We start from the raw sequence: 19,114 nt of genomic DNA on the forward strand, positions 1-19,114 counted from the left end.
TTAGAACTGCAGTTATGGATGATTATGAGCCACCACATGGGTTCTGGGAACCAAACCCTGGTTCTCTGGAAGAGCAACCAGAGCTCCCAACCACTGGAGCCATCTCTCCAGACCATATTTTAAGATACTTTTCTTCTTTATTTTGGCTTTTGTTCTTGTTTATCGAGACAGGGTTTCTCTGTGTAGCTTTGGCTGTTCTGAAACTCTGGCCTCAAGCTCACAGAGATCCGCCTGCCTCTGCCTTCCAAGTGCTGGGATTAAAGGCGTGTACCGCTGCCGCCGCCGCCGCCACCACCACCACCACCCGGTAAAAACATTTTTATCCTTATACGTGTGTGTGTGTGTGTGTGTGTGTGTGTGTGTGTGTGTGTGTATGTGTTTAATGTGTGTGTGTGCTGTACTGTGTGCGCACGTTTGTGTGTGTGAGTGTGTGGAGAGCAGAGAACAAAGTCAGTCTCTACCTTCTGCCTTGCTCTGCCTTTGTTGTGAGCAGCTGTGTATGCCAGGCGATCTGGTCTCTGTCTTTCCAGACACTCTCCTGTTTCCACCTCCCATCTCACCACAGGAGCGCTGGAGCTGCGGACACATGCGCTATTGCCCCTGACATTGGGTTCTGGAGACATGAACTCAGGTCCTCATGCTTGTGTGGGAAGTACTCCGCCCACTGAGCTGTCTGACCAGTCCTGCTGCTGGTTTGAATTCCTATTGTTACCCTGACAGTAGGGGACGCCAGTCCTGTGGACACTTCCTCAGTGGTCATTCTTCTCTTTTTCTTTTGTCAAGGGAGAGTCCTTGAGGTCCTCCGAGAGCGCAGTCTATGTACACCTGCGCTGTGTGTACATGACGTGTGCTGTTGAGTTTATCCAGCATCAGGGGTAGGAGCTCTCCGAGTTGGTCTGCTATGTGACTTGTGTTGCTTCTGACAGGTGTGGTCTCCAAACAAGCCCACTTGAGTTCTAGCTCTCCTTTCTCCATACCTCCCTTTGACTCACTCCATTCCATATTTTTCTTTTTGCTTACATTTTTCTCTAAGGGTTAGCCGGAGTGTGCAGGGATGCAGCATGGCGGGAGTGTGCAGAGATGCAGTGTGGTGGGACTGTGCAGGGATGCAGTGTGGCGGGAGCGTGCAGGGATGCAGTGTGGTGGGAGTGTGCAGGGATGCAGTGTGGTGGGAGCATGCAGTGTGGTGGGAGTGTGCAGGGATGCAGTGTGGTGGGAGCGTGCAGTGTGGTGGGAGTGTGCAGGGATGCAACGTGGTGGGAGTGTGCAGGGATGCAGTGTGGTGGGAGGAGTGTGCAGGGATGCAGGTAGACCAGCTTAGGTCTCATAGGATGTGAGTCTGATGGGAGAATGAGAATCCTAAGTCTCAGCTTCCTCAGCTGCAGAATTAGACATTAAGAGACCAGGTCCACAGGAACACTGAGGAAATACTCCACCTGAAAGCACTTAGTACCATGCTCAGAAAGCCAATTTGCTGTCCTTGCTTCCAGCACTTCCCTGCCCAACTGTGCCTTCTTCCTTTTATCCAAGATTCCCAAGCCCACATTTTGTTTTCAGGCAAACTGACATTGTTTTGTTCCTTTTAATGATGGCTTTGTATTATAAACTCTTTTCTGATGAGCTTTTATTCTTCTGAAAGCTTTGAACCAAAGTGTACACATTTGGAGCACAGGCTTATCTTTAAAAATATTGCATCATATGGTCCTAGGGTCACATAGGGCTCCTAAGCGGGGAGGTGAGCCTGAGCTCTGACCTCAGGCCCCTCAGAGGTGGGGAGACCAGCCAGCTACAGCGATGTTCTCACCAGTGATATAGCTGGCCTCCGGGGAGCACAGGAAAGACACGAGTCCCGCGCAGTCCTCAGGCTGACCCACTCTGTGTGGAGGGAGGAGAGGAGGCTGAAACAGCGACACCCTCCCCATCAGCCCAAAGCTCTTGAGCGAAACTGCAGAATCAAGACGCTGTGGGGATGAGCAAAGAACTACAAGTGAACACCTGTGGGCCCTGTAAGGAGCTACAGAGGCTGCCTCAAGCCTTTGGGGCTCTTCAGATCCTAGAAAGGGGAATGGCTAACAACCTGCAGAGAGAGAGGCTATGATGTTTCGTCTCTCATGTAGGTTCTGAGGTCATGTTAATTCAGATCTACAAGGGAATCTGCCTCACTGTAACCTACCTCTGCATTCCATAGAAATACTTCAAATGTTCCTCGATGGCGGAGTCTTCAGTGAACTAAAGGCAAGGTCAAAAGTTAGAGCAGTGTTCGTGCAAGACACCGCCACATGGGCTCTCCATGATGCATGCTGTGTGTTCGTGAAAGGGCTTCTGTGGGACACTCTGGGATGACCCTGATTTTGATTCTAATGTGGATCTCCAAAGCTGTGGACCAGAACATCTGAGTGAAAAAGAGCCCAAAGGTTTAAACTTAAGAGAGCAGGTCCCACCAGGAGAACACGGCCCGCAGAAGCACCTAAGCAGGGGTCACACAGGCTCGCAGAGATTGTCACTGAAGCGACAACCACAGAGTCTGCAAGGGTCTGCACTGGGCCCTTTGCATACATGCCGTGGCTGTTCAGCTTGGTGTGTTTGTGGGACTCCTAACAACGGGAGTGGGGGTGTCTCTGACTCTTCTGCCTGCTCATGGGACCCTTATCTGCCTACTGGGTTGCCTCATCCAGCCTTGATATGAGGGTTGGTGCCTGGTCTTGTATCTTGTTATACTGTGTTTGGTTGATGTCTCTGGGAGGCCCACTCTTTTCTGAAGGGAAACAGAAGAGGAGTGGATCTGCAGGAGAGGGGAGGTGTGTGTGTGTGTGTGTGTGTGTGTGTGTGTGTGTGTGTGTGTGTTTGTGGGGATGACCGGGAGGCATGGAGGGAGGGGAAACTGCAGTAAGGATTATTGTATGTGTGAATTAAAAAAAAAAAAAAAAGAGTGCAGGGACATATGTGGGAAGTGGCAGGCCCCCGGAAGAGGCTGGAAGAGCATCCCTCCTTGGTCCTCACCACTTGGCTGAAGTCTGTGTTGATGTAGCCTGGTACTATGCAGTTCACACGGATGCTCTTTGGTGCTAGCTCCACCGCCAGAGTCTTGGTTAGTCCCAGCAGGGCCGTTTTACTGACGTTGTAGACCCCCAGCCTCTGAGGACAGAAAGGGGACTAGATGGAGAGACTGGAATTGAGGACAAGGAAGAGACGCTTGTGTCTCCTGCGTTCTGCTCAGGGAATCTACCCCGGAAACATAGCTGCTCATCAAGTTTGGAAGCCAGTGTCCAGAAGAGGTGGCACATGTTCCTGTCAAGTGCATTGACAGAAGATGATTTGCCTCTTTTGCACATGCGTAGTTCTGAGGAAAGCCACTGTCAAATGTCCGTTATTTCCATTACCCAATTTTCTGGGTGGAAAAGGGGAGTTTCCTCTTACCTGACTGGAGCCACAGATGGTGATACTTACAGGAAGTGGTACATAGGCTGCCACAGAGGACACCAGGACCACCGAACCTTGTCTGGCAAGATAAAGAGGAACAGAACACAAGCTGAACACAGCTATTCTGTGTGTGCCTGAGAATGGAGTTGGTGTTGGGGATGGAGCCGTGGGAGAGAGGGAGAACAGCTAAGGCCTGGTAGGAAGATTTATCTTCATTTCCCTTAGGTCCTCAATAATGTTAATCAGGTTATATTAACAGAGAGGCTATCTGTGTTTGGATTTTGTTTTTGGGGAAAAAAAATCAAATATAGATTACCATTGTTATGCTCAGTGGACATACTATTAAGCCTGCTCTTGTTTTATTTCTGAGACAGTGTCTCTATTATGTAGCTCTGGCTGCTCTGGAACTTGCTTTATAGACTAGGCTGGCCGTGAACTCACAGAGATCTGCCTTTCTCTGCCTCCTGAGTGTTGGGATTAAAGGGGTGCGCCACCGCTGCCGCCTGGCAAAGTGACTCTTAATAACTTTCATTTATGTCAATGGATCTCTCAACCCTCATCAGAGAAGCTTCTGTTTGTGACAGATGGGGATTGACACAGAAACGCACAGTTGGTCATAGTGAAGAGAGTAAGAGCTTTGGGGATGGATGCTCAACTGACGTGAGACAACTATATCGCACCTCCTCCCCGCGAGGCTCAGGGATAGTTTCCGAAGAGGGTGCTGCTGAAAGAGTTTAAGAAACAGAGGTTTGGGGTGACTACAGGGAAGCCATGTTTTCCCAGACACGGCGGGACAGTTGTACAGATGAGTGCACAGCTGTTGTGACAGCATGAACAAGGTCTGCGCAAGCTCAACTCAGACTGACTCCTGACCCAGGGCAGTGGACGGGAAGCTCCACCCTGAGCTCAGGAGCTGTTGGCAGTCTGTGGCTGCTGGCAGAGGGAGAGGCAGGTTGCTTTCAGGGTGTAGCCCTTGGTAGGTCAACCATGCTCCCGTGGAAGGCCGAACATCCAAGAGTATACTAGAGTGCAAATTAGACTTGAGAGATTTAAAACAAAGGGGCAGGAAGTTGGGGGGGGGCAGGTTGCTCTGGGAGGAGTTAGGGGAAGGGTGAATATGATCAAAATGTGTTGTATGAAATTCTCAAGACCTAATAAAATAAGATAAAAAAGACTAGAAAGATTTCCTCTGTGTTTTTGAATAATGTTGATAGGGTATATAATTTTAAAAATTGTGTTTCATTACAATTTCGGCGTGTGTTTATCACAGTTTTCTGGTCGGCAGTATCATTTGCTTAATGCCTTTTTATTGCCTTCAATTTCTCTAGTGGTGCTTTTTTTCTTTATTCCTGGTGTTATTTGTTCTTTCCTTCATCAACTTTACTGGCAATTTGTCAATAGCACTAGTTTTTTTTTTTTTTTTAATAAATCTTTGGTTTTATGTATTTATGTATTGCATCACCCCCAGTGTCTCTTGCTCTTGCTCCAACCTCCTCCCCTTGAATGTGTGTGTGTGTGTGTGTGTGTGTGTGTGTGTGTGTGTGTACATGAGTGTGTGTGTGTGTGTGTGTGTGTGTTCAGGTGTTCCTGCACGTGTGCGTGGACATCAGAGGGCAAGCTTGGCTGTCGTTTCTCAGGTGTCTTTTCTCACTGTCTTTGAGGAGGGATGTTTCACTGATCTGAGCTCTCTTACCTCCTGGCCTAGGCTGGGTGGCTAGGGCCATCAGTAGTGAAGCTTGGCTTTCTCATATGGGTTCTGTGGAGCAAGCTCAGGTCCTCACGCTTGTGAGGCAAGCTCTTTATTTACCTCCCTGGCCCTAGCCTGGTGATTTTTATATTTTAACAGTGTTTACCGATGTACCAAGAGTCAGTTAATACCTAACATTCAATTTTGTGATTTTCAAACCCCACCCCCAGTTCCTTTTTGCCTGTCTTATCATTTTCTTTTGGATTTTTTGTTTGTTTTGTTTTACCTCCCTATCTATTAGTTTAAAAATATATTTTGTCCTCTATGGACATTGTTGGATCTGTTTGTACAGAAAGTAAAATAGAGCTGTTTAGCTAATTAAAATGTAATACTCTTGCTCTGTCTAAACAACATATGAATCTCTCAACAGTGTGACTCAACTTCTATCTTTCTGATGTGAAAATTATTTTTGTATGTTTTTATTTCTCTGAAACCTCCAAAACATCTTTGCGTTGGGGAATAGATGATTTGGTTTGTTCATGTTACTCTTTTCTCTGTCGTTCACTCTAATTCTTGCTCTTACGCGTTTTAAGGACTGGCTGTCTAATTCCTCTGGCAGGAAGCATGTGGCTAGAATGTCCTTTAGTGACTGACTTCGGTTGACCCAAGATTGCTGTAACTCTATCCTGAGTTTGTGAGAGATGCATTTGTTAAGTATAGAATTTCAGGTTGAGAGTTCCTTTTTCTCCAGCATACAGGAAGCTCCATTTAAATTAGGTCATGAAGAAGGATAATTAGGATCTTAGCAAGTAGATAAGAATGAAGGAAACGATTTAAGTGGAATTTATTTGGTAAAATCCTGCCTTCTTTAAAAAAAAATGCAAGTAATTTTGCTTGCTTAGATCCCAGAATAATAACAATAAATTACTATTTTTATAAATGATAGGCTGAGTTTAATTATTAAATTATATCTGCACTACTTATGTGATAAACTAAGCTGCTGGTTATTTTACTTTCAAACAATATTCACTACTTACTGCAGTAAATATATAGATGGATTTTTGTATTTCATTTGGGGGCTGGCATGTTTTATCATGTCAGTTACGTTCACGGGTCCGTTAGTCATCTGAGCTCTTGCTTGATAGATAAACAAAGACCTGAACACTGTAAATGGCAGGACCGCACAGCAATGCTGAGTGTGGATCCAAAGGCAGGCCTCTGACTTGAAAGCTTATGCAGCCTTCTTATTAGTCCTTTGCAGCTAGCTTTGTGAAGCTAGGTTCTGCAGAGATGCCCAGGTCAGGTACCAGGAAACAGAGAAAAATCCATGTATCAGGCTGGGGCATCGTCCGCTTTTATCTGTTGCATTGGACTCCTATAGAGAGCACCCTCAGAAACTACCATGTGGCCGTTTTTATCCTACAAACGTGACATTTTTGAAAATATGGCTCAATCTAATCCTACAGCATGCCTGTGTTGGAATTGGAACGGGACTTCAGAGTCCTAATTAGAAGTACTGGTTGCGTTTCACAGTTGACAACTTGAGTCTAGAGAGGCAACACACAGCCTGTACCAGGTGCTGGGCTTGTGCTTGTTGGACTCAGAACGCCATCATGGGGCCAGACAGGGAAGCAGTCTGGTCGGAAGAAAGATTCGCTTTCTTTTCTCCCTGGGGACCCTAAGTATGCTGAGAATGCACTCCACCGTTCCAGAGCCAGCCCGGCCCTGGAACTGGAGTCTTAAAGCAATGTGTGCAAAGCACTTGGCCCAGAGACAACCTCCACTTACCACTCTGAGTTACAGAGTGAGCGCCATGCTGGCACAGAACACTGCTGATGCTGGTCTCAGAGGAGGAACTGCTGTGCCAGGGAAGGGGCCTGGCAGATTTCTGAGTGAGAACCAGACTGGTAGCTGATGACCTTGAACTCTCATCTGTCCCCGCACCCAGCTGACAACGGACAGCCTCTAAAGGTGGGGTGGGCCTGCAAGGCAGCCAGTGAGAAAGAGCTCTCGAGAATGGGGCTTCTGCCCCAAACAAACGCTGAACTCCCGGAGAACACATTTCTGGAATCATCTCAAGTCACTGAGATCAGTGGGAAATCAAAGGAGAGAAAGTCAGTGCCAGGCCTCCCTCACAGGTGAGATAGAGCCGGTGAGGCGGGCCTCGGCCCCAGCCTGTGACGGACCAGAAGGCAGAGAAACAGCAGGCTACAGAGATGCCATGCGGCACCTCAGGTTCACCAGGCCTTGCGACCTGAGTTCCTGCACTCCAAAGAAGTCACTTTCATCTCTGGATTCCTGGACGCTTGTGGGAACTCCTATGGATGCGCCCCCCTTCCCCCTACACGCGCGCATGCGCGCGCGCCACCACCCCATTCTCCTTTTAGAAGACTCCTTGACAAATTCCTTGGCCATTGCATTCCATTCTCAGGGGACTGGGCACAATAATGGATGGGGTTCTTTCATTTCTTTAAGTGACCCCAAAGTTTGAAAGACAGACTCGTATTGTTCTTGTGTTATTGGCACACTCTTGCTTCCCTACCCCGTTTCACTCAAGTGACTCCCCCCTCCACCTCCTCTCCCCCCATTCCAGATCCTCACCCCCTCTTCTCCATGTGGGGCAGCAGCTGGCTCAGCAGCAGGGCTGGGGCCTTCACATTCACACCCAGGATCTGAAATCAGAGCAAGTGAGGGGCAGGAGAGGAGAGATGCAATCAGCTGAGTGTTCTCTCTCAGCAGGAAACGTACAATGTAGGGTGTGTACATTGCATGATGCCTCTGCAAAGAGAAGTTTACTGAGGCATTTACGGGGGTCAGGGGGACATCTCGAAGGTTCAGTACAAAAGGGATCAGGCTGATGACTCGGGATTGCAGACCCTGAAGCCTGGGATACTTTCCCTTGTCTCCAAAGGTACTAACTCTATCTGGATCACAGCAGACATCATCCATCAGGCGAACCCGGCAAAGGCTGAGTTTCGGGATTATAGCCTGCAAGGGCCAGTGTTGAGGAATAAGCATCCCTGGGCAAGGGAGAAAGACATGCACTTCTCTAGATGACCAGAACTTCAATTTAGACTTTCTTGGTTGCATCTTACAGATGGGGAAACTGAGGCTCAGGGAGTCTGAACACCTGGCCTTGCCCTGTGTGAGTGAGCTGTTGAGAGAGCATGGCCATGTGGCAGCTGAGGAGTGCTCCTCGGTGAGCAAGCTTACTCGGGGAGAGGGTTATCCACCCGAATGCTGAGGATGAAGTCCTACCAGCCTCTGGCTGGCTTCCTCAGATCTTACCTTGTCCCAGATCTGTTCACTGCTCTTTAGGGTACCTCCCACCAAGGGATTAACTCCTGCGACACACACCAGGAAGTCCACACCCCCACAGTGTTCCAGGGCCTGTGGGTGAGGAGCAGACATGGGGGGAGGGAAGTTTTTGTCGCAGTGGGACACCGCTCTTGTTGGTCTGGGAATGTGTCTGGATCCAGTCCCGGAGAGGAATAATCCTAAGCAAGGTTGGAGAATGACCGGGTCTCTTTTCAGGAGCCAACAACGAACTTCTGGACAAAGCTGGGGTTTCCGCTCCGATTGCCTCCGATGTCCTCCCAATCCCAGGCACCCCGGCCTGCCTTTCTTAACACACCTCTCATCTACATCAGCACCTCTGAGATATACTGGTCACCTCTCCATTTTCCTGAACACTCTAGGTCTGGCTAAGAACCAGGACTTCTTTCTCTATAACATCTCTGTCCCTGATTGGATCCTCCCCAAGGGTCTGGTCCTCCAGGAGGGTCTGGTGGGTATTCAACAAATGGCTGGATGCAGCTTCTTCACTCCTAAAGTGCTCCCCACTCCAACATCTCCCTCCTGGCCTGAATGTGTCCTTTCTCTGCTCAGTTCTGTTGGGGCGGGGGGGGGGGCGGGGGGGGGGCGGGGCGCGCGCGGGGGGGGGGGGGAGATTATGGGCATGCCAAGCAGAACCAAGTGACCCAGGTTCATGCAATGGAGTCTGTAACTGGGTATTATATGTGGGTCACAGAAGCTGAAGGCCTACGTCCCTCACCGTGGCCACCAGCCGCTCCCGATCTTCTGCTTTCCCAACATGACACACAGTGCCTGACACCCCCAGTCCCTCCTTCTTCAGCGTGGCCACAGCACGGTCCACATTCTGCTGCTTCTGGCTGCTGATGACCACGTGGGCCCCATCCTGGGCCAGACGTCGAGCAATGGAGAAGCCAATCCTGTGGGCAAAGATGAAGAGGATGTGACAATTCAGTCTTGGGTTGACCCCTTTCTTGCTCGTTATATTTTTTTGGCCCCGAGGTGTCAAATTAATTTTCTCTACTAATCCAGAGCAACTAGCTTCATGCCCTACTTCTGGGTGATTAAGATGGCCAGAATGGGAAAGAGAGGATAGATCAGTCCTGGCTGAATCAGATCTCTGTGTCCCTCGTCAGATCTTGGCCTCATCTTCTGCTGGAACCACAACTGACTGTCCACATCCCAAGGGCGGGTGCCACTGTAGAGTTCCTTGACCCAGGTCTCTGAGTGTTGCTGAGTGCTCACAGGCACTCAGCTTGGAGGGGGCAGTTATCAGCCCAGGGAGCACTACTGATAGAATAGAGGGGGAGGACAACAGCGACAGAGAGGGGTAAGAAGATGGTCTTGGTCTTAGCTCTTGGCTGCTGCTCTGACCTCTGGGGCTTTTAACTCTGCATTTGGCTCTGTGTTTCTTATTTAATAAAACCCTTCAGAATTACATCTACACACTACTCGACTAACAGAAGTTTGGAGCAGTGGTTGAACCCCTTCTGCCTTCCTCTGATGAGTTACTCTGTGATACATTCTCGTTTCCTACTGGACTTTGGGCTCATCACAGAGTGGCCTGTATTGGGCCGTGCTGGTCACACATCTGGCACTGCTTTTGTCTCCGGCCCCTTGGAGTTTCTAAGTAGAATCTAACCCTCCAGAGTCCTAAACCTCGTGGGCTTTGCTTTGTGGGGCCAAGGTCAAGACAAAGAGATCAGCAAAATCCGGAGATACCCACAGCTTCCGAGTTCCCAAAGGGCTGCTCTCACCCATTTGTGGACCCTGTAACCACAGCGACTTTGTTGGCCAGTTTGAGACTGCAGTTTGCTCCATTACTGGTGCTTCTCATAGAGTGCGCAGTCACAGGGGTGGGGAGTCTCTTCCAGCTCTGGATCAGAGGCCTAAACATTGGGATTCTGTTTGCTTTTCTTTTTTGGCGAGCTTGGTTCAGGGAGGGTGACCCCTAGAAGAGAAAGGCAATCACATTACATTGCCAGATCCTATAAGGAGGGGGTGAATTTTGATACTCTCTGTTGGGCTGAGACTGGGATGGTCTAGGAATCTCTGGTGGAAGTTCAGTCTAGCAGCGGCACCCAACACTTTGACATAACATTCCCTGCTCCATACTCCCTCAGTGATCTAGGGCCAATAGTGAGGAGGAGGCATGGGGGGCCAGGAGCAGGGAGGGAAGGGAAGATTTTGTGGCAGTGGGATGCCATTTTTGTTTGGTGTCTCTGGAGACATGCTTAGATCAAATCCAAGAGAAAAATTTATAAATGCCTTGGTTTGCATTCATAGTTGTCATGGGTTGCAGGTTGGACATGCCTGGGCCAACTCAAGAGCCTGTGTCTTTATCCAGTCCAATGTTTATGAATGTAAGATTTCCCATGTCCAACCTTTTAAACTGGGATGTTTTTGGCTATCGGGAATCAAGTGCTTACATGCACATATAGAGGTTCAACAAACATCCATTCATTGAGACTCCATAGGACGATGAGCAGATAATTCACAGGTTTGCTGTGAGAGGATTATAGACATAAGATTCACACATGAGCAGGCTTTGTAGTGGCTCTATGACTGCTTAAGGGTCACAAGTTTTATCTCTTTGATATTGTCTCAAGCCTTAGGATACACTACACATCTACTACACATCTTGCTTCACTGGTATGGCATTTTTCAAGTCCTCTAGACGACCCTTCACTTTTATCCTGGTGCCCGGGGTGGTGGTGGTGGTGGTGGTGGTGGTGGTGGTGGTGTGTTCTGAGCCTCAGAGCTGTATTGTCTCTGCTACACAACTGTGTGGCTCTTATGCTTGCTCTTCTTGTAACTTTCAACTCCCTGACCCTGAGTGATGGTGCTGTATTGGTCAGTTCTAGCAGGGGCCTGGTGCTGGCCATTGTTGGTTGGTATTTGCTAAAAGGAATGAACAGCAGAATGAGGATTCGGCTTCAGCTGACACACATTTTTTAAGGCCCTTACTGGGTCCATGGGTCAAATTTCTTAGAGTTAGAAGGTTGGGCCCTTCTCCCCAAACTGTTAGCTGTGTCAGCTCTGCTCTAGTTTCAAAATATTTATCCCTGAGTGGCCGTCCTGGACTTCGCAGTGCTCAGGTGGTGGGTGAACCAGGCGTTGTGTACAAAGCCACTGTGTTTTCCTCGTCTTTGAGTACCTGACCTTCTGTTCAAACCTCCACAAATCTATAGCTATGAACGCAGCTCCGAAAGCCAGGCTCTTATTAAAGCATTTCGACTTCAGTAAATCTTGGGTAAATATCAAAGCAGACAAGTGCTGCTGAAGAAACTTTAAAGACAAATCTGGAATCCATTTTCTCAGGCTTTAACTCCTACACTCCTCCTTCCTTACCGGTGTTTACTTCCCAGGGAGTTAAAGACTCAAAAGAACGTGCGTGCTTTCTTTCTCTTCCTGTATCACATTTCGTGAATGTCACCGAAGGTGATTTAGTCCCAATCTATGGGGCTTCATCTGTCTAAGGTCCTAATTGTTCTTTGTCCTCCTCAGCTGCTCCTCAGCTGCCCCAGGGAAGCAAAAACTAACTCTGGGTCTCTAGCACTCTCCGCCTGCCCTTTGTCACTTTCTGCTGCTTTTATCTGTGGTTTTTCTCCAATCTCCTCCCACCCCCACCAAGAGAAAGGTACAGAATCTGGACGTGCACTGTTTTTCTTTAAATCCATTCAAAGAAAAAGTGTGTGTGTGTGTGTGTGTGTGTGTGTGTGTGTGTGTGTGTGTGTGTGTGTCCAGCTCTGGGCTGGGTAACAAAGATGACTCTCATAATTTTGGTATTGAAAACACTCAGTCTGAGCTGGGCCTGCAGAGAAATAAATATACACTGTAACAAATGTGGTAGAGGCAGAATGTGGTTCACACAGCTTTGGGGGTGCACAGGGAGGGAAGATAGTCTGGGGTGACAGTGGTTAGACAAAACCCCTAGAAAGAGGTGTTAGATACCTGAACTCATTAGGAAAGAGTACTTCTAGTGTTGTGTGATTTAGAGCAAGGACTGATGCTTATCAAAATGGATATATGCTTTTTGTAAAATTTAAAAAAAAATTGGAAAATTTTCTAAGAAAGTTTACGGAAAATTTGCAAAAGACAAAATGTGCCTGGCTTTGAAATAGGTTGAGTGTCACCATTGGGGAATGGGGATGATGATACCCACTACTTTGTCTAATGCAGTCTTTTGGGTGACAAGAGTCTGTGTATGTGTGTGTGTGTGTGTGTGTGTGTGTGTGTGTGTGTGTGTGTGTGTGTGTATGTGTGGGGGGTCCTCTGTACCTTGACTTGTCTTGAAACTTGTTACAAGTTAGTGAGCGTTAAGTAACTGATAACAATGCCAATGAGGCTCATTCAGGGTGCAGATACATGTCACCTGAAGAATAGTCAGCTTATCTCCCTCATCCAGAGTGAAGATCAGCTTTGTGTCTAATAAGTAAACTTATTTTAGTATTTGTATTACATAGGTGAGCTTTCTGAATTCACTTTTGGATAAATTGTAGTGCCTTAGTGGGTCCCCTCATTAATTATATATTAATAAAAATTTTGGCATTTTTTTATTAAATAAAAATTATTCATTTTATGTTTGTGTAATTTTTAAATTGAAAAAAATAATCCCTCATAGAAGAAAGTGAAAATAAGACATGTTACTAAGTTAACTGCCATTATTTTAAATATTTTTTACCATTTCCCTCATCAACACTCTACAGACTTGCTGTGATATAATAGTATCCATGTATTCTGTGTTGCATAAACACCATAGTATACATGAATTAATTTAAATTTTTTTCTGAGCTGGTTCTTTTTTTTTTTTTTTTAGTGTAGTCATTTTAATATGTAACAAACAGACTTCAAACCAAAACTAATCAGAAGAGGTAGGGAAGGACACTACATACTCATCAAAGGAAAAATCCACCAAAATGACGTTTCAATTTTTAACATTTTGCCCCAAACACAAGGACACACAAGTTTGTAAAAGAAATACCACTACAGCTTAAATAACATATTGACCCTCATACACTGATAGTGGGAGACTTCAACACCCCACTCTCACCAATAGACAGGCCATTTAGACAAAAACTAAACAGAGAAATGCTGGAGCCAACAGATGTTATAAACCAAATAAGGATGACTGGAATAAGGTGTTTGGGAATATGGATTGGGTAACAGGCAAGGAAGACAGTGTAAGGAGAGGCAAGGAGGAGAGAGGAAGATCACCACAGAGCCTGGAACAGGAAGTGAAGAAGATCACCACAGAGCCTGGAACAGGAAGTAGGTGCTAGGGACTGACTTGAGATGAGGTTGTAGGCTGGTGGTTCTCAACCTTCCCAATGCTGTGATCTTTTGATACAGTTCCTCACGTTGTGGTGACCCCAACCATAATTTTTCTACTTCATAATTATAATTCTGCTACTGTTATGAATCATAATATAAACATCTGATATTTTGGATAGCTGATATGGGATCCCCAGAAGGATTGTGACCCACAGGTTGAGAACTACTGCTGTAGAATGTCAACAGCCACAAAGATTTTGACTTCATCCAGAGGCCATGTGGGAGCCACTGAAATTTAATAAGAAAAGTGAATTTGTCTGCTATTGATATGGTCATATTTTTGTAGGGATATTTTTATAGGGACTGTTTCAAAGTGTTGTGTGACCTGAGCCGCTCAGTTTGGTCTGATTTCTAGTAGTCATAAAGTTGGTAGGGTGTGGCAGCCACTCATCATCTGAAGGAAGTGACGCAACAGGTACCAGGCCTACGAGATCCTGAATAAATGGACAAGTTACACAAGCAGGCGCCCAGACTCTTGCATTGTCTGCCCCGTTGCACTGATGCCTTGCTCTCAGACTGCACTCACGAGTGGGGAGCATGCATGCAGTTCAGGGGACATGCTCGGCTGTTCTTTCTGGTCTTTCTATGCTTTATACGGACCATGATCAGAAACGTCAGTGATCACGACTAGGCAAAGGGAAGCATTGCAGCAGGTCTGCTTAGGACAATCACCACCCCATCAAGGAAGCACATTTCCTTATGCTGAACGGGAGGTACTTATCAAGTAATACCAATGTAGACACAGAACAGGCAGTTGTACCCAAATTTATAGTTGGTGTTGGAGAGAGCACCAGGCTGCCAGCAGATATTTAGGAGTTATAACACAGGCTGGCATAGCCTATCTGGCAGTGAATACATTCAAAAGATGAGGATTAATGCTGGGTCACATCAGTATGTTCTCTGTCTGTCTATTTTAGTTACTGTTCTATTACTGTGAAAAGACACCATGACCAAGGCAAGTTATAAAAGAAAGTATCTAACTGGGGCTTGTTTATGGTTTCAGAGGGTGAATGCATGACCATCGTGGTGGTAGCATGGCGGTAACATGGTGGTAGCATGGCAGCAGGCATGCAGATGTGCCATTGGAACAGTAGCTGAGAGCTATATCTGGTCCTGAAGCAGAAAGAGCTAATTGGGAATGGCATAGGCTTTTGAAACCTCAACCCCCCTACTCCCCAGAGACACACCTCCACCAACAAGGCCACACCTCCTAATCCTTCCTGAACAGTTCCATCAGTTGGGAAGCAATCATTCAAATATATGAGCCTATGAGGATCATTCTTATTCAAACCATCTCTCTCTCTCTCTCTCTCTCTCTCTCTCTCTCTCTCTCTCTGTTGTGTATTGAAAAGTAGGAAGAGCTGGGCGGTGGTGGCACAGGCCTTTAATCCCAGCACTCGGGAGGCAGAGGCAGGCGGATCTCTGTGAGTTTGAGGCCAGCCTGGTCTACAGAGCGAGATCCAGGAAAGGCACAAAGCTACACAGAGAAACCCTGACTCGAAAAACAAAACAAAACAAAACAAAACAAAACAAAAAACACAACAAAACAAAAAACAAAAACGAAAAGTAGGAAGAAAACTAGGTATTTTGCTTCTTCAAACCAAATGTATAAAAGGAATATGTCCAATGTACATCTACTTGTATGACATGTCTTTATGTAATAGTGCTATGTATAATGCCTACAATCAAAATAAGAAGCACATGGTACACTTCAATACATACAATGATTTTGGTTTTTGAAAATATCTGTAAATACTAAAAATATTATCACATATACATACCTATTTATGGCGTAGCATGTGATGATCGATACATGTATGTACTCCATAGTGTTAAATTAAGGTTATATAACATTTATCACACATCTTAATAAAACTGGAAGACATACAAATACAATGACATATTTGCATGCAAACAACAACAACAACAACAAAACCCTGGAAGACAAGGAAGAAAGCCAAATGGGGAGAATTTCCGAGGAGGAGAACTAACAGCCATGCATGTCACTGGCTGCTGAGAACTGCAGTACACAGAGGGCTGGGGATTAATCATCGGCTTCTGCAACATGAAAGTGGTTGGTGACTATTACAAAAGAGGTTTCCGAGGAAGGGTGGGTTCCCAGAACCCGAGCAGAGTGGGGATGAGAGACAGGGTGAGGAAGACAGATGAATGGATATGGCCAACCCTTCGAAGGGTTTATTTACTTATTGTTATTTTTTTCAAAGAAATTGAGAGGAAAGTGGGGGTGTCTGCTAGATGGAACGGTGACAAAAAGGGGGAGACAAACGGCAGCACTGTGAGCTGGTCAGGATGAGCCCCACGATCCAGGATAGAGAGAGAGAGAGAGAGCCAATTCAGACAGAGCGAGTAGACCAGTGAGGAGTGCCCTGGAAAATGCAGTCGGAGACGGAGCCAGAATGCTAAGGAAGGTGGCATTTAGCTTGTGAGCATCCATAATTCACTCAGCAGAGAGAGCACAAGTAAGTGTGAGGGAAGAAGGGAGGTGCGCGATAAGAAGTGCACTGTCTAATTTTCTCAGGGAAATGAGAGGTGGGACTGTGAGTCAAGGGTTTGGGGTCGAAGAAAGTGAATGAGGGAGAGAGAGAGAGAGAGAGAGAGAGAGAGAGAGAGAGAGAGAGAGAGAGAGGGAGGGAGGGAGAGAGAGAGAGAGAGAGAGAGAGAGAGAGAGAGAGAGAGAGAGAGAGAGAGGGAGGGAGAGAGAGAGAGTATGAAAGTGGGCAGTGCCCAAAGTTCTCTTCAGATCAGGTGCATGGAGCTTGACTGTGTATCTCACGGCATAATAACTTGATCAAATTGACCCTCAGAGGACTGGGACTGTGGCTCAGTGCTATGGCGCCCGCCAGCTCGGTTGAGGCATTGTGTTTCATCCTTAGCACTGTAAAAGAAAGCAGTAACTACTCGGCCAGGTGTGTGAGACCTAGTCTCAAAAACACCCTTACCCACAAAACAAAAACAAAAATAACAAACAAACAAAAACCCCACAAACAGTTTTACATCAAGTAGATTTTCATGAATTTTTATTATATTATACCTTTAAAAAGGTATAATATAATACTACATACATCAGTTTCACGTAACATTGTGGCTTACACACCTTGCAAATAGGCGTTGGAAAGGGCGAAGAAGCAGCAGCAAGCAGACGTAAACACATGTACACAGCCCAGTCCACAACACTCAGAATTCAGAGCATATTAGTGGAGCAGAAAAGACCAGTTCTTAGATACTGATTTATTGATTTATTTAGTGATTCACTTAGAGCATTGTTTGGACTGTGACTTCACTTGCTACCTGGAACAGAATGACCTGGAGAAATGGCTGAAACCATGGGCCATTGTCCTTGACAAGCTGACCAATCTGGCTTGCTTGCTCATCCCACCTTGTGGTTTTAGCGTATAAAATGAGAATACAAGCTGGACCCAGGTCCCAGACCTGTCAGGAGCTCTCCTGGCTTTGGTCCACTGGTGAATACATCTTTTTTCCACTCTCGTTGGTACTGGAGGGCTCATTCCAGATAGATTTCAGCGACATTAGCACAGCTTGGAAGACCATGCTTTCAATAGCAGGCCCTGCTCCTCACCAGATCAAGAGAGAAAGGTCAGAAACCCTAAGGTGTCCATCATTAAAGGAGCCATATCCTAGGAACTGACACTTGGAATAGGCTTTTGGTTGGCAAGAGGCAGAGTCTTTACTCGGAATCACACATCACAGCGCAATAAGGACAGAGAAGAACCACCTTTCTTCCTCTGAACTGGCCAGTGAAAGGGGACGTGGAAAATGAAATTTCACGGAACTTTGAACAGAGGTGCCTTCTCAGGTAAACTTTAGGGAAGGCCACCCTATAGACAGAGAAGATCTGAAAGTTGAGTTCGAAAGGAGAGTGGCCTCACCACCCCCAGCTTTACGTGTCATAAAATGTAAGTGCTCAAGTCGGTTTTTCAAGCCACTTTACCAAGTAGTTGAGTCACCCCATCACAGTAGTCTGAGAACATTTTCCCAGCTTCTATAAGATTCATTCATACCTCTCTGAACTAACCTCCAATCCCACCTCAGTCTCAGGCAACTTTGACTTATTTTCTGTAGTTTATATACAATTTTGTCAATTAGTCTTTTCTGAATGTTTCATATGCGTCTTATCTACTTTTCTGTTGCTATGGCAAAATACTATAATGAAGGCAACTTATAAGAGAAAGAATTTAATTTGGAGTTAACGGTTTCAGAGGGTGAGTCCACGGCCATCAGGGCAGCATGGTGGCAGGCAGGCAGGCGTGACACTGGGGCAGTAGTAGAGATCTGAGCCACAAGCATGAGGCAGAGAGAGAGCCAGCTGGAATGGCATGGGAATTTGGAACTTCAAAGCCCCAGTGACACACCTCCTCCAACAAGGCCACACCTCCTAATCCTTCCCAAATGGTTGCACCAACAGAACAAATATTCAAACATGTGAGCTAATGGGGGCCATTCACATTCAAATCACCATGGTGTGAATGAGTATCTCTGTGGTTACCCATTGGAAAGTCTTTGCTTGTTTACTGGCCCGAAGCTTTCTTTTGCCCATGGAATAGGATGCCTGTCTCAAGCATGTGAAAATGTGGAATTCTGGAGGGAGGGAGGGAGGGAGGGAGGGAGGGAGGGAGGGAGGGAGGGAGAGAGAGAGAGAGAGAGCGAGAGAGAGAGAGAGAGAGAGAATGGAGAATGCATATTGGGAATTTCAACATAGACTTGCCTTGATGGAGTGTCCCAAAAGAGGCTGTGTTCGAGGTCTGTAAGGAACTCGAGTGTCTGGAGCAGCTTCCCAGGAGGTGTCTGGGCGGCTGTCCCTCCTGTGTGCGCTTTTAAGTTGGGCTATCCACCAGTTCCTCCTTCCTTCAGGACACACCCACGCCATCTCCCTGCCCTCTTTCCAGCCTTCACACTGCTGAGTCATCAGAGTCTTCAACTAGCACCAGCCTTCTACTTTACAATAGGACTGGTTTTGATTTGCGTTTACCTAATAAACAGTGATGTTGAGCATTTCTTCACACACATGGGAGCCATTCGTGTCTACTTTTGTGACATGTCAATTCAGGTTTCTTGCCCACTTTAAAAAAAACTACTCCTTGACAATTTCATATATGTATGTAAAGCATTCTGATCATACTTAACTTCCGCCCTCTCTACTCCACCTCCCAAACAGCCCTGCTCCTCCCAAGTCCCTCTTACTCTGTTTTGTTTTATTTTGCTTTTGTTTCGTGACCCACTGAGGTTAGCCAGGATGCCTGTATGAGCAGGAGTGTGTCGTTATTGACGGGAGCAGGGGTACACCACTGGAGACAATGACCCCCTCCCAGCAGTAATCAGCTG

The 19,114-nt window shown here is 46.6% G+C and overlaps 1 protein-coding gene across 1 annotated transcript; it reads right to left on the minus strand.

Annotated features, from left to right (window-relative positions):
• Window positions 1-1,581: 1,581 nt before the first annotated feature.
• Window positions 1,582-18,593, minus strand: LOC114708750 (dehydrogenase/reductase SDR family member 2, mitochondrial-like). The gene is made up of 9 exons (XM_037208523.1): window positions 18,498-18,593; window positions 10,177-10,370; window positions 9,162-9,339; window positions 8,396-8,497; window positions 7,709-7,779; window positions 3,448-3,499; window positions 3,001-3,135; window positions 2,174-2,229; window positions 1,582-1,875 (listed from the first exon to the last, which is right to left on the minus strand). The coding sequence occupies exons 2-9, from the start codon at window positions 10,314-10,316 to the stop codon at window positions 1,764-1,766; spliced, it is 846 nt and encodes a 281-aa protein (XP_037064418.1). The 5' UTR covers window positions 10,317-10,370; window positions 18,498-18,593; the 3' UTR covers window positions 1,582-1,763.
• Window positions 18,594-19,114: the final 521 nt, after the last annotated feature.

The sequence above is a fragment of the Peromyscus leucopus genome, chromosome 9 (assembly GCF_004664715.2).
Source record: "Peromyscus leucopus breed LL Stock chromosome 9, UCI_PerLeu_2.1, whole genome shotgun sequence".
NCBI lineage: Eukaryota > Metazoa > Chordata > Mammalia > Rodentia > Cricetidae > Peromyscus > Peromyscus leucopus.